This window comes from Phalacrocorax carbo, chromosome 11, assembly GCF_963921805.1.
Source record: "Phalacrocorax carbo chromosome 11, bPhaCar2.1, whole genome shotgun sequence".
NCBI classification, from domain to species: domain Eukaryota; kingdom Metazoa; phylum Chordata; class Aves; order Suliformes; family Phalacrocoracidae; genus Phalacrocorax; species Phalacrocorax carbo.
The window spans coordinates 549,144-563,475 of NC_087523.1; the positions used below are offsets into that span (position 1 = coordinate 549,144).

General features: G+C 45.1%; 1 protein-coding gene across 1 annotated transcript in view; it reads left to right on the plus strand.

Annotated features, from left to right (window-relative positions):
- Nucleotides 1-6,657, plus strand: part of MSN (moesin) — a 44,189-nt gene extending 37,532 nt beyond the window's left edge. Inside the window, exons 5-13 of the mRNA XM_064462755.1 lie at nt 182-265; nt 606-752; nt 1,221-1,317; nt 2,371-2,534; nt 2,991-3,121; nt 3,780-3,940; nt 4,483-4,575; nt 5,020-5,253; nt 6,262-6,657. Coding sequence (XP_064318825.1) covers nt 182-265; nt 606-752; nt 1,221-1,317; nt 2,371-2,534; nt 2,991-3,121; nt 3,780-3,940; nt 4,483-4,575; nt 5,020-5,253; nt 6,262-6,426 — 1,276 coding nt within the window. The 3' untranslated portion in view covers nt 6,427-6,657. The remainder of the gene's footprint in view (nt 1-181; nt 266-605; nt 753-1,220; nt 1,318-2,370; nt 2,535-2,990; nt 3,122-3,779; nt 3,941-4,482; nt 4,576-5,019; nt 5,254-6,261) is intronic.
- The last annotated feature ends 7,675 nt before the right edge of the window (nt 6,658-14,332 follow it).

Genomic DNA, 14,332 nt, shown 5'->3' on the forward strand with positions numbered 1-14,332 from the left:
AGAAATATGAATACTGACCAGTGTGTCTTCATCTAGCCTTACAATAAAACTGGTTTTCCTGAATATTTGTGGGGGAACTGTCATGTCAATGGAGTATTTAATGAAGCCTTATTCAAGAGTGATGTGACTGTGTGTGCATAAATGCAGTGGCTGGTCTCAAACATCCCGTGTACTCTTCCAGAGTTCTGGAGCAGCATAAACTTAACAAGGACCAATGGGAGGAGAGGATCCAGGTGTGGCATGAGGAACATCGAGGAATGATTAGGTAACTGATCCAGTGTGAAACCGCTGTATTTCAAGTAGTGTGTAATGTATGAATGCATTTAAAAGTCTGTGGCTTGCTTCAGGATGAGTTTAACATTCAGGTTATTCTGCTCAGACTAACTAGGTCTACATGCCTCTGCCCTTGCTAGTCCACATCAGCTGGCTGCTCTTGATAAAACAAAACTGAGTTTGCAGTGTTTGTTTGTTATTATCTAATAGGGTGATGCTAGGAACCTTTGCCTGCTTGTTGCTGCTCTCCCCATGCAGGAAGACAGCACCTTCTTGCTCTGATGGCTTATAGACTCAAAAAGGAATATCTGTTTTCTTTTCGCATGCTGCAGAGAAGATGCTGTCTTGGAGTACCTGAAAATTGCACAGGATCTGGAAATGTATGGTGTGAACTACTTCAGCATTAAAAACAAGAAGGGCTCTGAACTCTGGCTAGGTGTAGATGCTCTGGGACTCAACATCTATGAGCAGAATGACAGGTAATAAACCCCCTTTCCTCATCATTGCCTTCAGCTCATTTCCAGTATAAAGGCATTCAAAATTAATCTTTTCTGGAATTCAAGTCTTTAAACTCTATAATTTCTGTATCATTCTTGGCTGTGTTTTTGACACTGCCAGAATGATCCATAAAATGTGTTGCTTTGAACCCCCAAAATACAAGCAATTGGAAAATCTTATCAAGCTAGTTTTACTTGTATCCCTAGTCTTCCTGCCACAAATAACATTCTCCAGTTCTATTTTCCATTTAAAAAAAAAAGGGATTGAAAAACTGCTTCTTACGTTTGTAGTTCACTTGCAAGACTAATTTTGTTTACTGATTCCAGTCAACATAAGAGTACTGAAATATGAGGGTACATTTGATAGAACTTTGAGCTTTATATTGTAAGTCAAGAATTTGGAATGATTTGGGGCTTTTTTTCATTTCCTTTTGCTTTCTGTTTCTGCAGGTTAACACCAAAAATTGGATTCCCTTGGAGCGAGATCAGAAATATCTCATTCAATGACAAGAAGTTTGTTATCAAGCCTATCGACAAGAAAGCACCAGTAAGAAGCAACATTCGGATTAAACTTTCAGCTTCTTAGCTGAACGATCATCTTTTTTTATATAATTGCACACAATAGTTTCATCAGTAATGTCAACACTGACTTAAGCAGTGCTCTACTGCCTGATCTGTTCAGGCCAGTGTGCACAGAATGGGTCTAGTGGCGGTAAGGTGGTAGCTGGGACTTGTTTCTGGCTAGGAGGGTAGAAATTTATTCAGCATAACCATAAGCTGTTCAAAGCCAGTGGCAGGGAGAAGCTCTCGCTTAGGGTTTCTGATTCTCCTAAGACTGCTGAGATTCTCTCACAAGGCTGTTAGGGATCTGAGGCACTTACGTTAGCTGTGAATGCGTCATTTGCAGCCTGTTGGCTTTAGTAGTGTTTGAGATGGTCTTTTGCAGTTTTTCACCTCACTTGAAGCTGAAGCTTCAGGTCATTTTGTAGGGTATGCTGGGAGGTTTTTTTCTTGCAAATTTACAATATATGTAACTGGTTATCTTGAAGGCATATTAACTTCCTGTGCCAGCTGATACCTTCTGTTCTCCTGGTCATTCTTGTTGCATTGCTGCTTGGAGGCATTTTCCTGCTGCTGTTGCTCCTTTGTAACAAAACAAAGTTATTTATCCATTGACTTAATGTTGAATACCCTTTCTGGCATAAGGCAAAACATTACAGATGATGTGGCTGGCCAGACCATTGCATTAAATAACTAATCGGGAAGAAAGGTGGAAGAAGTCGCCGTCTCAGTGTGCCCGGTAAACCAGCCCCTGATGGTGTCTGTAATGAAACACTGAAGCTAAGTCGCTGTGCCCTCTGTGTTCTAGGGACGCAGCACACTGTAACAAGAAGTTGGGCACTTCTGCCCTGTGTGTATTTGTCAGGCTGAAATTCCATTCCTGAAAGACAGGTGTCCAACTACCACCACTGATGAATTGGGCGCTGTTAAAAGCTGGCTAGCAATTCTAGAAAGCTTGGGGGCAAGGAGCACATTGCATATACAGAGAGTGTCTTATGCTGAAAGAACAGGTCTAATGCTGCTTTTTTCTTGTCCCAAGGACTTTGTATTCTATGCCCCTCGATTACGGATTAACAAACGAATCTTGGCACTCTGCATGGGGAACCATGAGCTCTACATGCGCAGGCGTAAACCAGATACCATTGAGGTGCAACAGATGAAAGCACAGGCTCGGGAGGAGAAGCATCAGAAACAGATGGAGAGGTTGGTAGGGTTCTGAATTAACCAGACTTGGTCGATCACTGCACAACAGCATCATGTGCTAGATAAATAGCTGGCAGCACCTTAATCTGCCGAAGCCAAAAAGAGAGAAGGTTGCTGCCTTCTTTGGTAAATCTAGTGGGATAATGGAAATGGCACTCACTATAAATGTGACCCACCATCATTTTATTAAAGATTTGCCCATCTATTTATTGGGACTAATATGGATCTTGATATAAGGAGATTTCCCTTGTATTGCTGCTATTATGAACTGGCCATGGAGATGAAAAAAGCTCTGCTGGCATTCTTTCTGCAGTTCTATAAAGGGGCATGCCTCGAGTAAAACTCATCAGCTGAGTGCTGTAGTTCACCTCTCTTGTGTGCTTGTGACTTTGCTAGGAAGTGCTCCAATCTGAGCAATCGTTAATGTGATATTGCATTATGACTTCCCTTCATCAGAGCCCTGCTGGAGAATGAGAAGAAGAAGAGGGAGTTGGCAGAAAAGGAGAAGGAGAAGATTGAACGTGAGAAGGAGGAGCTAATGGAGAGACTCAAGCAAATTGAGGAGCAAACCAAGAAAGCTCAGCAAGGTAATATGAAATGTTCCAATATTTCTTTAAATGCACAGCCTGAGTGAGAAGGGTTCAAGCAGTAAAGCTATGAGCATCTCTGAGCCATTTGGCTCTCCAGTATTGTGTGCTAACTGGCGTTAGGGCCCTGGTTTAGCCTTCTGAAGCTGAATGTAAGCCCTGAAATAGGAGTTGCATTAGAGAGATGGGTGGCAGCCAAGATGCTTCTCTGGCAGCGAGTGTACCTTGCTGTTGTTCATGTACTGGCTGGAAGCTTTATCCCAGCACATCTGTAGAGGAGGGGATCAAATAGTGCAGCAGGAGTCACACCAGCCATGGCTGTGGTATGATTACTCTAATTGTTTGGCCAGTGTTAGTGTGGTGTTGTCCAAGCAAAAGACTGTATGCTTTTCTGCCTTTAAGGATGCCATTTTGGGATGGGTACTTCCCCACACATCAACTGGGCGAGTAATCCGTTGGCTTGGAAAAGGCCTGGCTCTTAGCCTTCCAGCTCCAGTTACAATGTGTAGGAGATGAAAGCAGACAGTTGATTGCACCTCTCCTTTTCCTGTCCCTCTGAAGTAAAGCCCTCGTCTAGAACATAGGTTTAAGGACACCTTCCTCTTCTGTTGCCGTTCTTTACTTCGTCTCTCTTCAAATGCATTCCCTATTCTTTCAGAACTGGAAGAACAGACCCGCAGAGCTATGGAGCTGGAACAGGAGAGAAAACGAGCTCAGGAGGAAGCAGAGAAACTGGCTAAAGAACGTAGAGAAGCAGAAGAGGCAAAGGAGGCCCTATTGAAAGCATCCCATGATCAACAGAAGACCCAGGAACAGCTGGTAAGTGGGTGAGCTGAAAATCGAGTAGGGAAATAGTGACAGGGTAGGCATCTAAGCTCTTGAGGCAAACCGGGCTGTGAATATAGTGAGGAAGCATAGTCTGGTTCTTTATCTTTTAGCCTCAAGCAGATGAACTTATACCTAAATATAAGTGTATTTGTACACTAGATCTGGATTGTTGTGCTTTTTGCCCCACCCACCCACCCCCTTTCTTTATGTGATGCTGAGAACAGAGTGTAGAGCTCACTAGTTGCTTTCCCTGGTTTGGATTCAAAGAACTGAGTTCTCCAGCTCTGCTTGGGGAGGGAAACAAACAAACGAAAAAAACCCAAACAAACTAAAACTGGCAACAAAACCCAAAACTTTTCTTTGCTTCCTTTTCTCTTGCATCATGGAGATATGGGTAGGACTGAAGTCTGAAGTTTACAGGAAGGCTGTTTACCAAAAATGTCAGAGATTCTGTTTTTGTTCAGGACTTGGACTAAATGCTTCATTTAGCAATTACTTTAGTTTTGTCCCCACTAAAAGCCTTTCTTTTGCAGGCTTCTGAGATGGCAGAACTCACGGCTAGGATCTCGCAGCTGGAGCTGGCCAGGCAGAAGAAGGAGAGCGAGGCTCAGGAGTGGCAACAGAAGGTAAAGCAGAATCTGAGCAAACAGCAGTATTTTTTGTGGGGTTGCTCTTCGTTCTGTGTTGTGGCTTAAACTGCTACACTAGATACCACACTAGATTGAGTGTCTGCAAGCTTCTGCAAGCTTGAGGCCATCGTAACTGCCCAGCTTGGCTTGTCTTGGTGGAATGAGTGCCTTATTCTAACTCTATGTAGAAATATTTTGACTAATTAGGCCTATAGCCTATTTTCCATGAATTATAACCATTCTTCAGATCCCTGAAGTGTTAGCCAGCAGGAAGTTTTGCAAATGATTGTGGCTGAGTAGCTTTGGAACATAACATTTCAGTGTGCAAGAGGTGCGAGGTTTCTTGTAATAAGCACCAAGTAGCGCTTCTGTGCGTTCCAGCGAGAAGTCTGTGCACTCAGGATTATATTGACTAACGCTCCGCGGCATGCCCTACTGCAGGCACAGATGGTACAGGAGGACCTAGAAAGGACCAAAGAGGAGTTGAAGACTGCCATGAGCACCCCTCACGTCACTGAGCCCATGCACTCTGAGAACGAGCATGATGATGAGCAGGATGAGAATGCGGCAGAAGCCAGTGCTGAGCTACGATCGGAGGCCACCATCAAGGACCGCAGTGAGGAGGAGCGCACCACCGAAGCAGAGAAGAATGAACGGGTCCAGAAACACTTGAAGGTAAGAAGTTGGCAGCAGAGGATATGCCTGCTGCTTCTATTCTTCTTGCTGTTAACTGCAGCTGGGAGGTATTAGTGGCATTTATAAAAGCTGGGAGGAGGGGTGAGCATGCAAAGAGGGGTGAGCATGATCTTGCCAGATAACTGCTTAACCACTGAGCAGAAAGGCAGATCTTGTCTCCTGGCACTTGGCTTCCATTTCACTGGAAGTAGTGAAGTATTTTCAAGCAGTGCCAAAAAGCAGCATCTGTCAGATCTGGTGTGCTTGTGTGAGTCTTGCCAGTCATCTGACAGCTGTTTATAGCCCTGGCTGCAACGAATCAGAGAACTTGGTCTGGTTCCTATCAAGCAGCTGTCTGTAACTGTCTTGTCTGACTGGGTTGCATTGCAAGACCATGAGAGCAGCCCACTAGGGATCAGCATAGAGGGAGCAGCACTGCACCGCCTTCTCATAAGGAACTCCTGGTGTTGATGCTTTCCAAGCATTTTGTTACACTGCCAGCTAGCTGCCTGACTTGCATCAGGCTTCGCTTTTGCATAGGCAGAGTGACAGAGGTGTACTTATCTTCTGCAGCAAGTTTCTTTTGTGGTAGAAGGCTAGTAATTGCTCAGATTTTGCAAGGTGCTGCTGTTGTCCTTAGTGATCCCTACACTTCACTGTTCTTCTGAACATTGGAGAAGGTTCCTTACCGTGCTAGACACAGACAAATAGGGTGACAAACTGCCTGATGTTTTGTACCTTCAAATGTTAGGGAAGAATGTTAAAAACTTCCACAGAATCACAGATTTTTTAGGTTCGAAGGGACCTCTTAAGATCATCTAGTCCTACTTCCTTGCTCGAGCAAGGTCAGCTAAAGCAGGTTGTCCAGAACTGTAAACACTTTGCCTTATCTGTGTCCTGTCTCCATGGATATTGAATCTTTAGGAGGATTGGCAAGGAACCTCCTTGTCCAGCTTCAAGTCTCTGGCATGCGCTAACCCATTGCTGTCTGTTTCCCCTTCTCTGAAGGCGCTGTCCTCAGAGCTGGCAAATGCTCGGGATGAAACCAAGAAGACAGCCAATGATATGATCCATGCAGAGAACATGCGCCTGGGACGAGACAAGTACAAGACCCTCCGTCAGATTCGGCAGGGCAACACCAAGCAGCGCATTGATGAGTTTGAGTCCATGTAAACTCTCCCCTGCAACTGCTGCCCTGCACTCTCTTTTCCCCTTTCTCCCATCATTCACTTGTAATCGTGCTACGCTGGAACCACTACAGAAGAGTGACCATGGTCTTATTTATCGAGTTTTGGGCAAATGCTGGAGTTGAGCAACAGAAGAAAGAATAGTATTTACATCTTCCTGGGGTGGCTTGGGAAAACAAACATGATGTGGGGCAAATCTGAAATTGTTTGGCTTTGGGTAAAGTCTCACTGCATTTAGTTTTGTATTGCTTTCTGAAGTGTTGCTGTCCTCTCCCATTGGGTGGGGAGGCCAGCAGATTTTTCTACTGAATTACATACAGTAAAGTGCTAACAGTTTGACATTGTGCCTTCCTACTAACTTGCGCAAGCTTCAGTATTAAGCTTAGTAGCCAGGGTCTGAATTTCTGGCCTAATACAGGGTCTGAATCATGTAGTTGAAAAGGGGAGGCTGGAGCTTGGGGAGAAGGGTTGGAGGTAGAATATGGACTTTCTAAAAGACCAAAGCTTTTGTCCTTCAAACATAAGCAGACCAAACAGATTCTGTGGTGTTCCTGCTGGTGTTACCTTTTGTTGTTTAATGATGGATATTTGAATTTCCTAATCACTAGGAGGCCTTTGGAATATTTCCACTGATGCAGTGTGGTTTGGAGCCTTGACTTCCCTGATTTCCAGAAGTTTTGTAGCTGGTAAATGGCTCTGTTCACTGTCATTTTGTCTGATTAGAATGTAACCAGTGAGGCAGAGGTAGCTAGAGAACATTGCCTTCCTTGTTGAGTTTGACAATGGAAACCTAAAGGGGTAGTTAGAAACGTGAAAGTATAAAAATGCCTGTATCTGTGTGTTCCCTTGCTGAACTAGTATATTTCCAGTCATGTGAATAGGATTTCAGGTTTTTCCATAAGAGGCCTTTTTAGCACATAGTCATTGGTGCCTTATGACTGTGTATAGATCTACTGTAGCTCAGACGTCTTTAGTTTGAACTAGATGCAATCATAAAAAGTGGTAAGCAGCTGGGGACCAAAAACTACTCTTGTATCTGGGTCATGTACAATACTGCATCTGTCTTCCTGGCTTCAAGCAGCATTTGCAGGGAGAGGATCCTAAGATATTTGTCCAATTGCTGCCTTAATCCTCACTAGCATTCTGCCAGATCCCTGGCTCAAGTGCTTTTTCTTCCCCATAAGGATGCTTTGCCCCTTTGTAGCTTTGTGAACAGAAGGCTCCGACTCTTGGAAATGGGACACTAGTGTTTGTGAGACTGGTCCTGAGAGCCATTTGTACCAGTTGTTGTAATACCCATCACCTCCTGTCTTCCAAGCTATCCATGCTGTAGCTACCCAGAATCCCTCCTGCCAGTTCTGGGGAGGAAGCAGCCATTTATGCTCAGGGTTGAATTGGATTTTGCCTTGGTCCTTCATAGGCGGAAACATTAAACTTCAGAAGAGGCCTCTCAAAAATGGATTCCACCTACAGTGGAGTCCTTTGCATTGCCCTCCTTGGATTAGCCTGTCCCTGTAGGAAGTCATCAGGCTAGTCTGATTTTCTTGCCTAGCATGATCCTACATCTTGTGACTTTCTCAGTTTTGTGGATTCCCCCTTTGCATGGTATCACTGCTAGTGGTGACAGAAGGAAAACATCTGAATGGTAGAGCATTTTCAGCTCCCTGCTCTACGGGAGGGGTAAAGGGGACTGTGCCAAAAAGAAATGTTTATGATAGTGTTAAACTGCAGTGTTTCCCCAAGAATTCCTTGGCCTGCTGGAAGCAACCTTACCAGTGCTGTGTTATTTTATTTTTCGGAAGCAATACAAGTCTGTGTGGAGATCTGCACAAATACCAACTCTTAGGAGCATAGCTTAGTGTGTTGCTTCTAAATGTCCAAATAAGTCGTGTGGGAGCCCCCTTCATTGCCCTGCACACAGCATGCTTTTGAGGGGGACGTGACATGGTAAGCTTTTGGTTGGCCAAAAACACATGCCTCAGTATTTTGAAAGTCACAAATGAAAGATTGCAGTTAAATTTGTCAGAACTGATTCGTGTGTTTCTATACTGAAGGGTTATTGGCACTGACTCCGTGTGAGTCTCATTACTGGGGGAACAGACAACCTTTACACTTCTGTTTTGGTGCTTTAAAGCTGGTTCTCAGCACTTCTGCTCTGTCCATGGCAACTATTAATGCATTTGTGGCGAGAAAAGCCTTTATTACATTTTAACAATTTCCTAACAAGCTGGTGTATGGTGCCTGGAATACGTGTTTAAATAATAAACCGGTAAACCTTTTCTGCTTTGGGTCACACAACACTGCTGAGCTCACGTATTATGATGCTGGCATGACTTCTGTTTATAGGGTTTTTAATCGTTCTAATTCCAAATGGTCTGATACAGGAATAGAACGGCTTGTGCCAGTGAGTCCACCTAACTCTTTGTAGTTGTTTCAGCTCTGCCTTCTTCTTAACCAGTATTATATTCCAGTGGTATCTAATGATATTTGATTTCAATACTTTAGCTATGCACAATTAGAAAATATTAGTCACAGGATGGAGGAAATGTTTATCGTCCTCCTTCCCTTGGAAGTGTATACTGTATTGTAAAGAAAGAATATTTTGCAAGAAAACTAATGTAAGAAGCTTTCAGTATTACAGTGAGATTTGTAGACACGTTTTTTATTTGTTAGAATACGGTAACTTGTTCTTCTCCCTCTCCATGTTCCAGTTTAATTGGATAACTACTCCTCTTGGAGGGAGGGAAGTACTTCAGCAAATGTTTGCCTGGCTTAGGTTCTAGTTTTATTTTTTGTTGCTGTAAATTATGTTGATGTTTTTTGACCAGTCTTTTTACTGGATTATAATAAAACATCAATTCCCTAAGGTTGTGAAGTAATTAATGGGTCCATGTACTTGTCTAGAGAGAGAGCCTTGATATTAAGGCATTTTTTTTCCTGTTTGGAGGAGTTGTTAAAATCCATACCCTATTCTTCCTAAAGTGCCAATAAAGTTCAGAGAAATTCAGCATATGGTGTCTGGCTGGTTACTTAAGGCTCGCTTTGAGTCTAGCGCTGTCTCCCCTAGCAAAGCAGGTCAGCCATGTGGTTCCTGAGAGGTCAGGCTTATAACGCTCGTGCAAATAAGGTGATCTTGCTTGCATCCTGAAAAGCAACTGCTTGAATAGCATCCCTTTTCGCCTCCCCAGCCCTCCAAGCTGACTGGAGGCAGTACTGGAATTCATATTTCTTTGTGGAGACACCGAGTATAAATTTATATCACGTTAACTTGCAAGCGGACTGGTCAAGAGGAGGAGGAGGAGCTGCTGTTGGAAGCCGCCACTGGTGAGCGCCGCGGTGCCGTGCCTGGGCCCATGTGCATCCATGACCAGGTTAGCGTGCGTAGGGCGCCTGGCCTCGGTGCCGTGGCTGGCTGGCACTCTCCTGCCCTAGCCCCGTACTGTTTCGTGGCTACCTTGCCGTGGCTATCTACCTGTGCTTCCTGAGGTCTCAGGTCTGGGTCTGATGATGGAAAAGCATGGCTACTGCCCCCTTTCTGTTAATAAACTGATCTTTGTAGCTGCTTTCCATGTGGTTGTGAAGAGGGGTGTTGCAGAACTTCTGCCTCGTGGTTGCTGCGCTGCAGAATAAGGCAGATGTTTCGTCAGAAGGTGTTAGCGCTGAGATCTGGTGCTAGAGGAGAAACCTGAACTTCTCCGTAAGCAAAACGTGAAGTGTGGAGCAATGGAGACTTCTGCAATCCCCACCAGGCTCGGACGGATCGCGTTTCCACAGGTGGGTCTCTCTTGTTCCTTCCTTCCAGGATTCAGAAAACCTGACCACTACTGGAGGAACTGCACGTCTGCTGCTACACTACTGCAGCCTTCGAGTGAAGGTTGCACTAGTCTGTGGAGGTTGCTCTCACAAATGGGGTTCTTGCTGCTTTTATTGCCCTTGCTTCTTGGTGGGTGATACCTTTCAGCTCGTGCTTACATTTTTGGAGTGTCTGAGGGCTCTGTGCTTGCAGCTAGATTACTCTTCTGCATCAGTGGCCTGGCTTTCATGGCATTCCCTTGCCTGTCTCTGCGGAGGCTTTAAGAGGCTTAATTCCCTAATTAGGTATATCTATTTTCATTTTGTCTTTGAAGAAATGGAAGTGCAAAGCATTAATGGCTGAAGGCTGCTTGTGTGCAGGACCATAGTTAAAAATCCAAACCACCTGATTCTTCTAGTCTGTTGGAAGGCATTTTGTAGTTTGGAATCAGAAACTTTTATTTAACCTGTACTTTGTGTAGACAGCTTCTGCTGGCTTCGGTATTCTGTATGTGATACGTTTCAGATCCAGTTTAGGCCACACCTGCAAGTGTTGGGGGGCCCAGATGCTTTTGTCTGTGGATGGGGACAGACTGGAGCATAAAAGGCTCTCAGAAGAGCTGGGGACCAGAAATACTACCTTTTTGCAGGTTCTGGAATGTGGCTCTGTTAAGTAGTGCAACTTATTAAGAACTCTAAAGAAAAGCCAAGTAACTCAGTCAAGTTTTCATTAGATTTATCGCAATGTGGACTAACGCATTTGGCCGAAGATACTTTGTCCTCCTGCTTGGAGTCAGTGCAACTGACTCTTCACTTTCTAAGGCAGGGAATTGCAAGGGGTTGGTCTCCAAATCCTGATTTGTTTTGATGTAGACAAGTCCTGTAGGGGCTTCTCTAGGCAGATGACAAGCATTGGTTGCGTGCTCAGGCAAATACATTTGGAGGGAAGCACTGGGCATTTTTATTTCTTTAAGTGACCTGGCGTGAGATTATCAGTGAATAGGTGAGAAGGCTCAGTAGCCTTCCAGCCACTTCCTTTTTTTTATTCTGTGATGGACATAATAGAATGTGAACACCCCCTGATGCCAGGCTTATCAGTTCAGGTCAATTTGTGTAAGAGTGTGTTAGTAACGACGGCAACTTAGTAAGGGAACTAGATTAGATTTTGCTCTCTGCTTATCAGGGTAGGACACTGCCTTTTGGCAGCGCTATCCTCTTGAAATCCGTTCTGGGTTGTGGAACCAATAGATAGTCTCTGAGATACCAAACAAGATTTGTTCCCCGCCTTTCTGATGTTCGCGTTAGCTGGTCCTAGAAGCTGCTACTTCTGTAACCAGGCTTCAGACTTGGTGCACCACGCTGCGGTGGCTCTCCGTTAAGTAGCTACATCTAATGGCTGTTTTCCAACATCTTGCAAAGTTTGATAATGCAATATAAAGGGTAAGGTATGGTAATTGTAGACAGTTGTATGGCAGCTGCTTGAACATTACAGACTATCTCCCAATGAGAAAGCAGAGAGTAACTGAGGTGTGGCTTGCTTGCCCCTTACAATCGCTGTGACGGCTGTGTACCAGCTTTGCAGCTATACCTCACTCTGTCTTGGGAACACAGTCTAATTATACAAGTGTATAATCGGAGCATGTGACAGCTGGCAGGGAGTAGCGTAATTCAGCTGTGACTGGCGTCAACCCATAAATGCTGCACGCCCTTATGCAAGTTGACTCCACTTGTGGTGTTAATGTCTCCCTTCCAGAAAAATTAGTTTATTTGTAAGAAAAAGGATCTGGGCCTCAATGCGTCAAATATTAGGCTGGGGCTGGCTTTTGTCTTGCAGGTCTGCAGCTCTAAGCTAGGTGCAATTTGTAGACCAGGGTGCAGGTCCTTAGGACCCAACGATGCCTAAATGAACGTGTAGTGCCAAGTGATGGGTCTTTGAAAATTACTGGTATTTCAAGATGGACTTTCTCAGGATAGACAGCAGGATGAAGTGGGTACAGGGAAATGAGGAGGAGACATGAAGGAAAGAGTAGTGCCGAGACTGCAAAAAGGAATATTGGGAGCTCCTGGAAGGGGCTGTACCTCCAACTTCTGTTGAGAATGCACTTGCTCTAAGCAGGTGTTAATACCATTGGTACAGCTTTCTGGAGAGCAGAGCTAGTTGGAAAATTACAAGCACTCATGATTGTTATTGCCTCTGGCTGCGCATCATCCTTTAAAGAAATACAAGCCAGGGTTGATCTTCAATCATCAAGACTGACTGAAGGGTCAAGGGGATGTGGAATATTACTGCTCTTGAGCTAGGAGGTTACGGTGAAGGCTGTCTATACCCCGCATGCAGCGGTATTGCCCTCCCATCCATCTTTGAAGTGTCCTTGACTGACTGAAGGAGAAGCAGTGAAGGCCTTGGCTGGGGCACTATCTTTTTAGTGGCCTTCACCCAGCCAGGCAGCAGCTGCATTGCCAGAGGTGGCTGCTGTCAGGAAGCCCTGTTGTGAGTGAGTTAATTTTGTTGCTGCAGTGTTAGCCCATCTGTGATGATTGCATGACTGCCCTCTTGCTTCCAGTAGTGAAAATTTGCTCCTTTAGTTTGTAATGATTCTCAGAAGGTTGCTGAACATCTAGGGAAAGGTCAGAGCAGGCAAATGGTAGTCTTGCTTGAGAGATGCAGAAGCTGAGGCACATTTACAGTCTTCCCTGCGAGCCTCCAGTCTCGACAAGGCGGTATTTGAGACTTGAGCACGCTTGATGTGTAAGCACTTTGTCTGAGGTTTGCGTTCAGTGCGTCTGTTTTGGGGCAGCGCTCTGTACCTGGTCCTGTGGCCTTGCAGAAAGCACAACAAGCACAAGTTGTCCCATTTGCTTTTGTTAGCAGCCAGTTCTGGAGCAGGAAAGGTGGTCGATGGGTTTTCATAGTGACGATGGTGCTGTGACTATCTCCCTGGCTCTCAACAGTGGCATTGCCAGCTGCAGGCTCTGTGCATTCCAGCTCCTCTGCTACATACAGTGCCACCCCCCGCCGCCTCGCCTGCCCCGCCTATCCCTCCTGAAAAGCCTGTAAGCATCCACTGTGGCACACCAGTCACAGGACTCACCCCACCAGGTTTCACTTACGACAACGATAGCGTATGTCTGGGACTGGGCCGAGGCTTCCACCTCCTCTTGCTTGTTCCTCATGCTGTGCACGTTTGTGTAGAAACACTTCAAGTGCAGTTCTTTGTACCCATCGCCATGTGGAGCAGTCTGAAGAATCTCACCAGCATGCAGCTCCTCGGGCTTTGGCGTGCCATCCCACTGCTCATCACTGACCAGCCTGGTATTGTCCCTTCCCCCTTCCAAATTAGTTTAAAGCTCTGTCAGTCAGCTCCAAAATGCTCCAGTATTGGAGAAAACGGGCGTTAATTTGCTTGCCTAGATGATGCCTGTAATCTTTCTGCATATGTTGCAGCTTGCTCATGGATACGGGTCAGGTGGTTTCTGACTTGTGTGTAATTTCTCTCGTTTCCCTCTCCTACTCTTGTGGCTTGTGCTGCTGCAGGACAGGCTGCCTTTCCTGATTCTTCCTGCTCCTTCTGATTCCTCTGCTCCTTTGCAGAGGAACTTCTTCCTTCCTTAATTTATCAAATGTGTCAAATCTTGATTCAAATGGTAGCGGAGTTACTCTCACAACCCCAGAACTGCAGCATCACTAAAACTGTATTAATGCGTCTATGAATAACTACAGGATTTCACAATGATTTTTTGTCTGCTTTCAGAGAGGCATCAGGCTAATATGATAATTTTAAACCTTCTGTCTAGGGTCTCCTGGAAGTCACAAAGTTTACAGAAGAGCTCTTCTGGTCAGAGCTGTTGGCACAAAGTGTCGTCTGCCCAAAGGAGCCAATGCAAGCCTGCCTGATGCTGCCTATGCCTACGTATTTGCTTAACTGGCCTGTGGAAGGACTCGGCTCCTCCGACCACTGTCAGAGCTTGAGTCTGGTATCTGAGAAGTCAGAGTGTGGCTGTGGCTTCTGGCTGTGGAGGGCTGCAGTGTGTTGTGTAACTTCTTGTTGGATCAGCTTAGCGCTGATTTTAATCTGTTCACTTCTTGTGCTGAAAGCAGG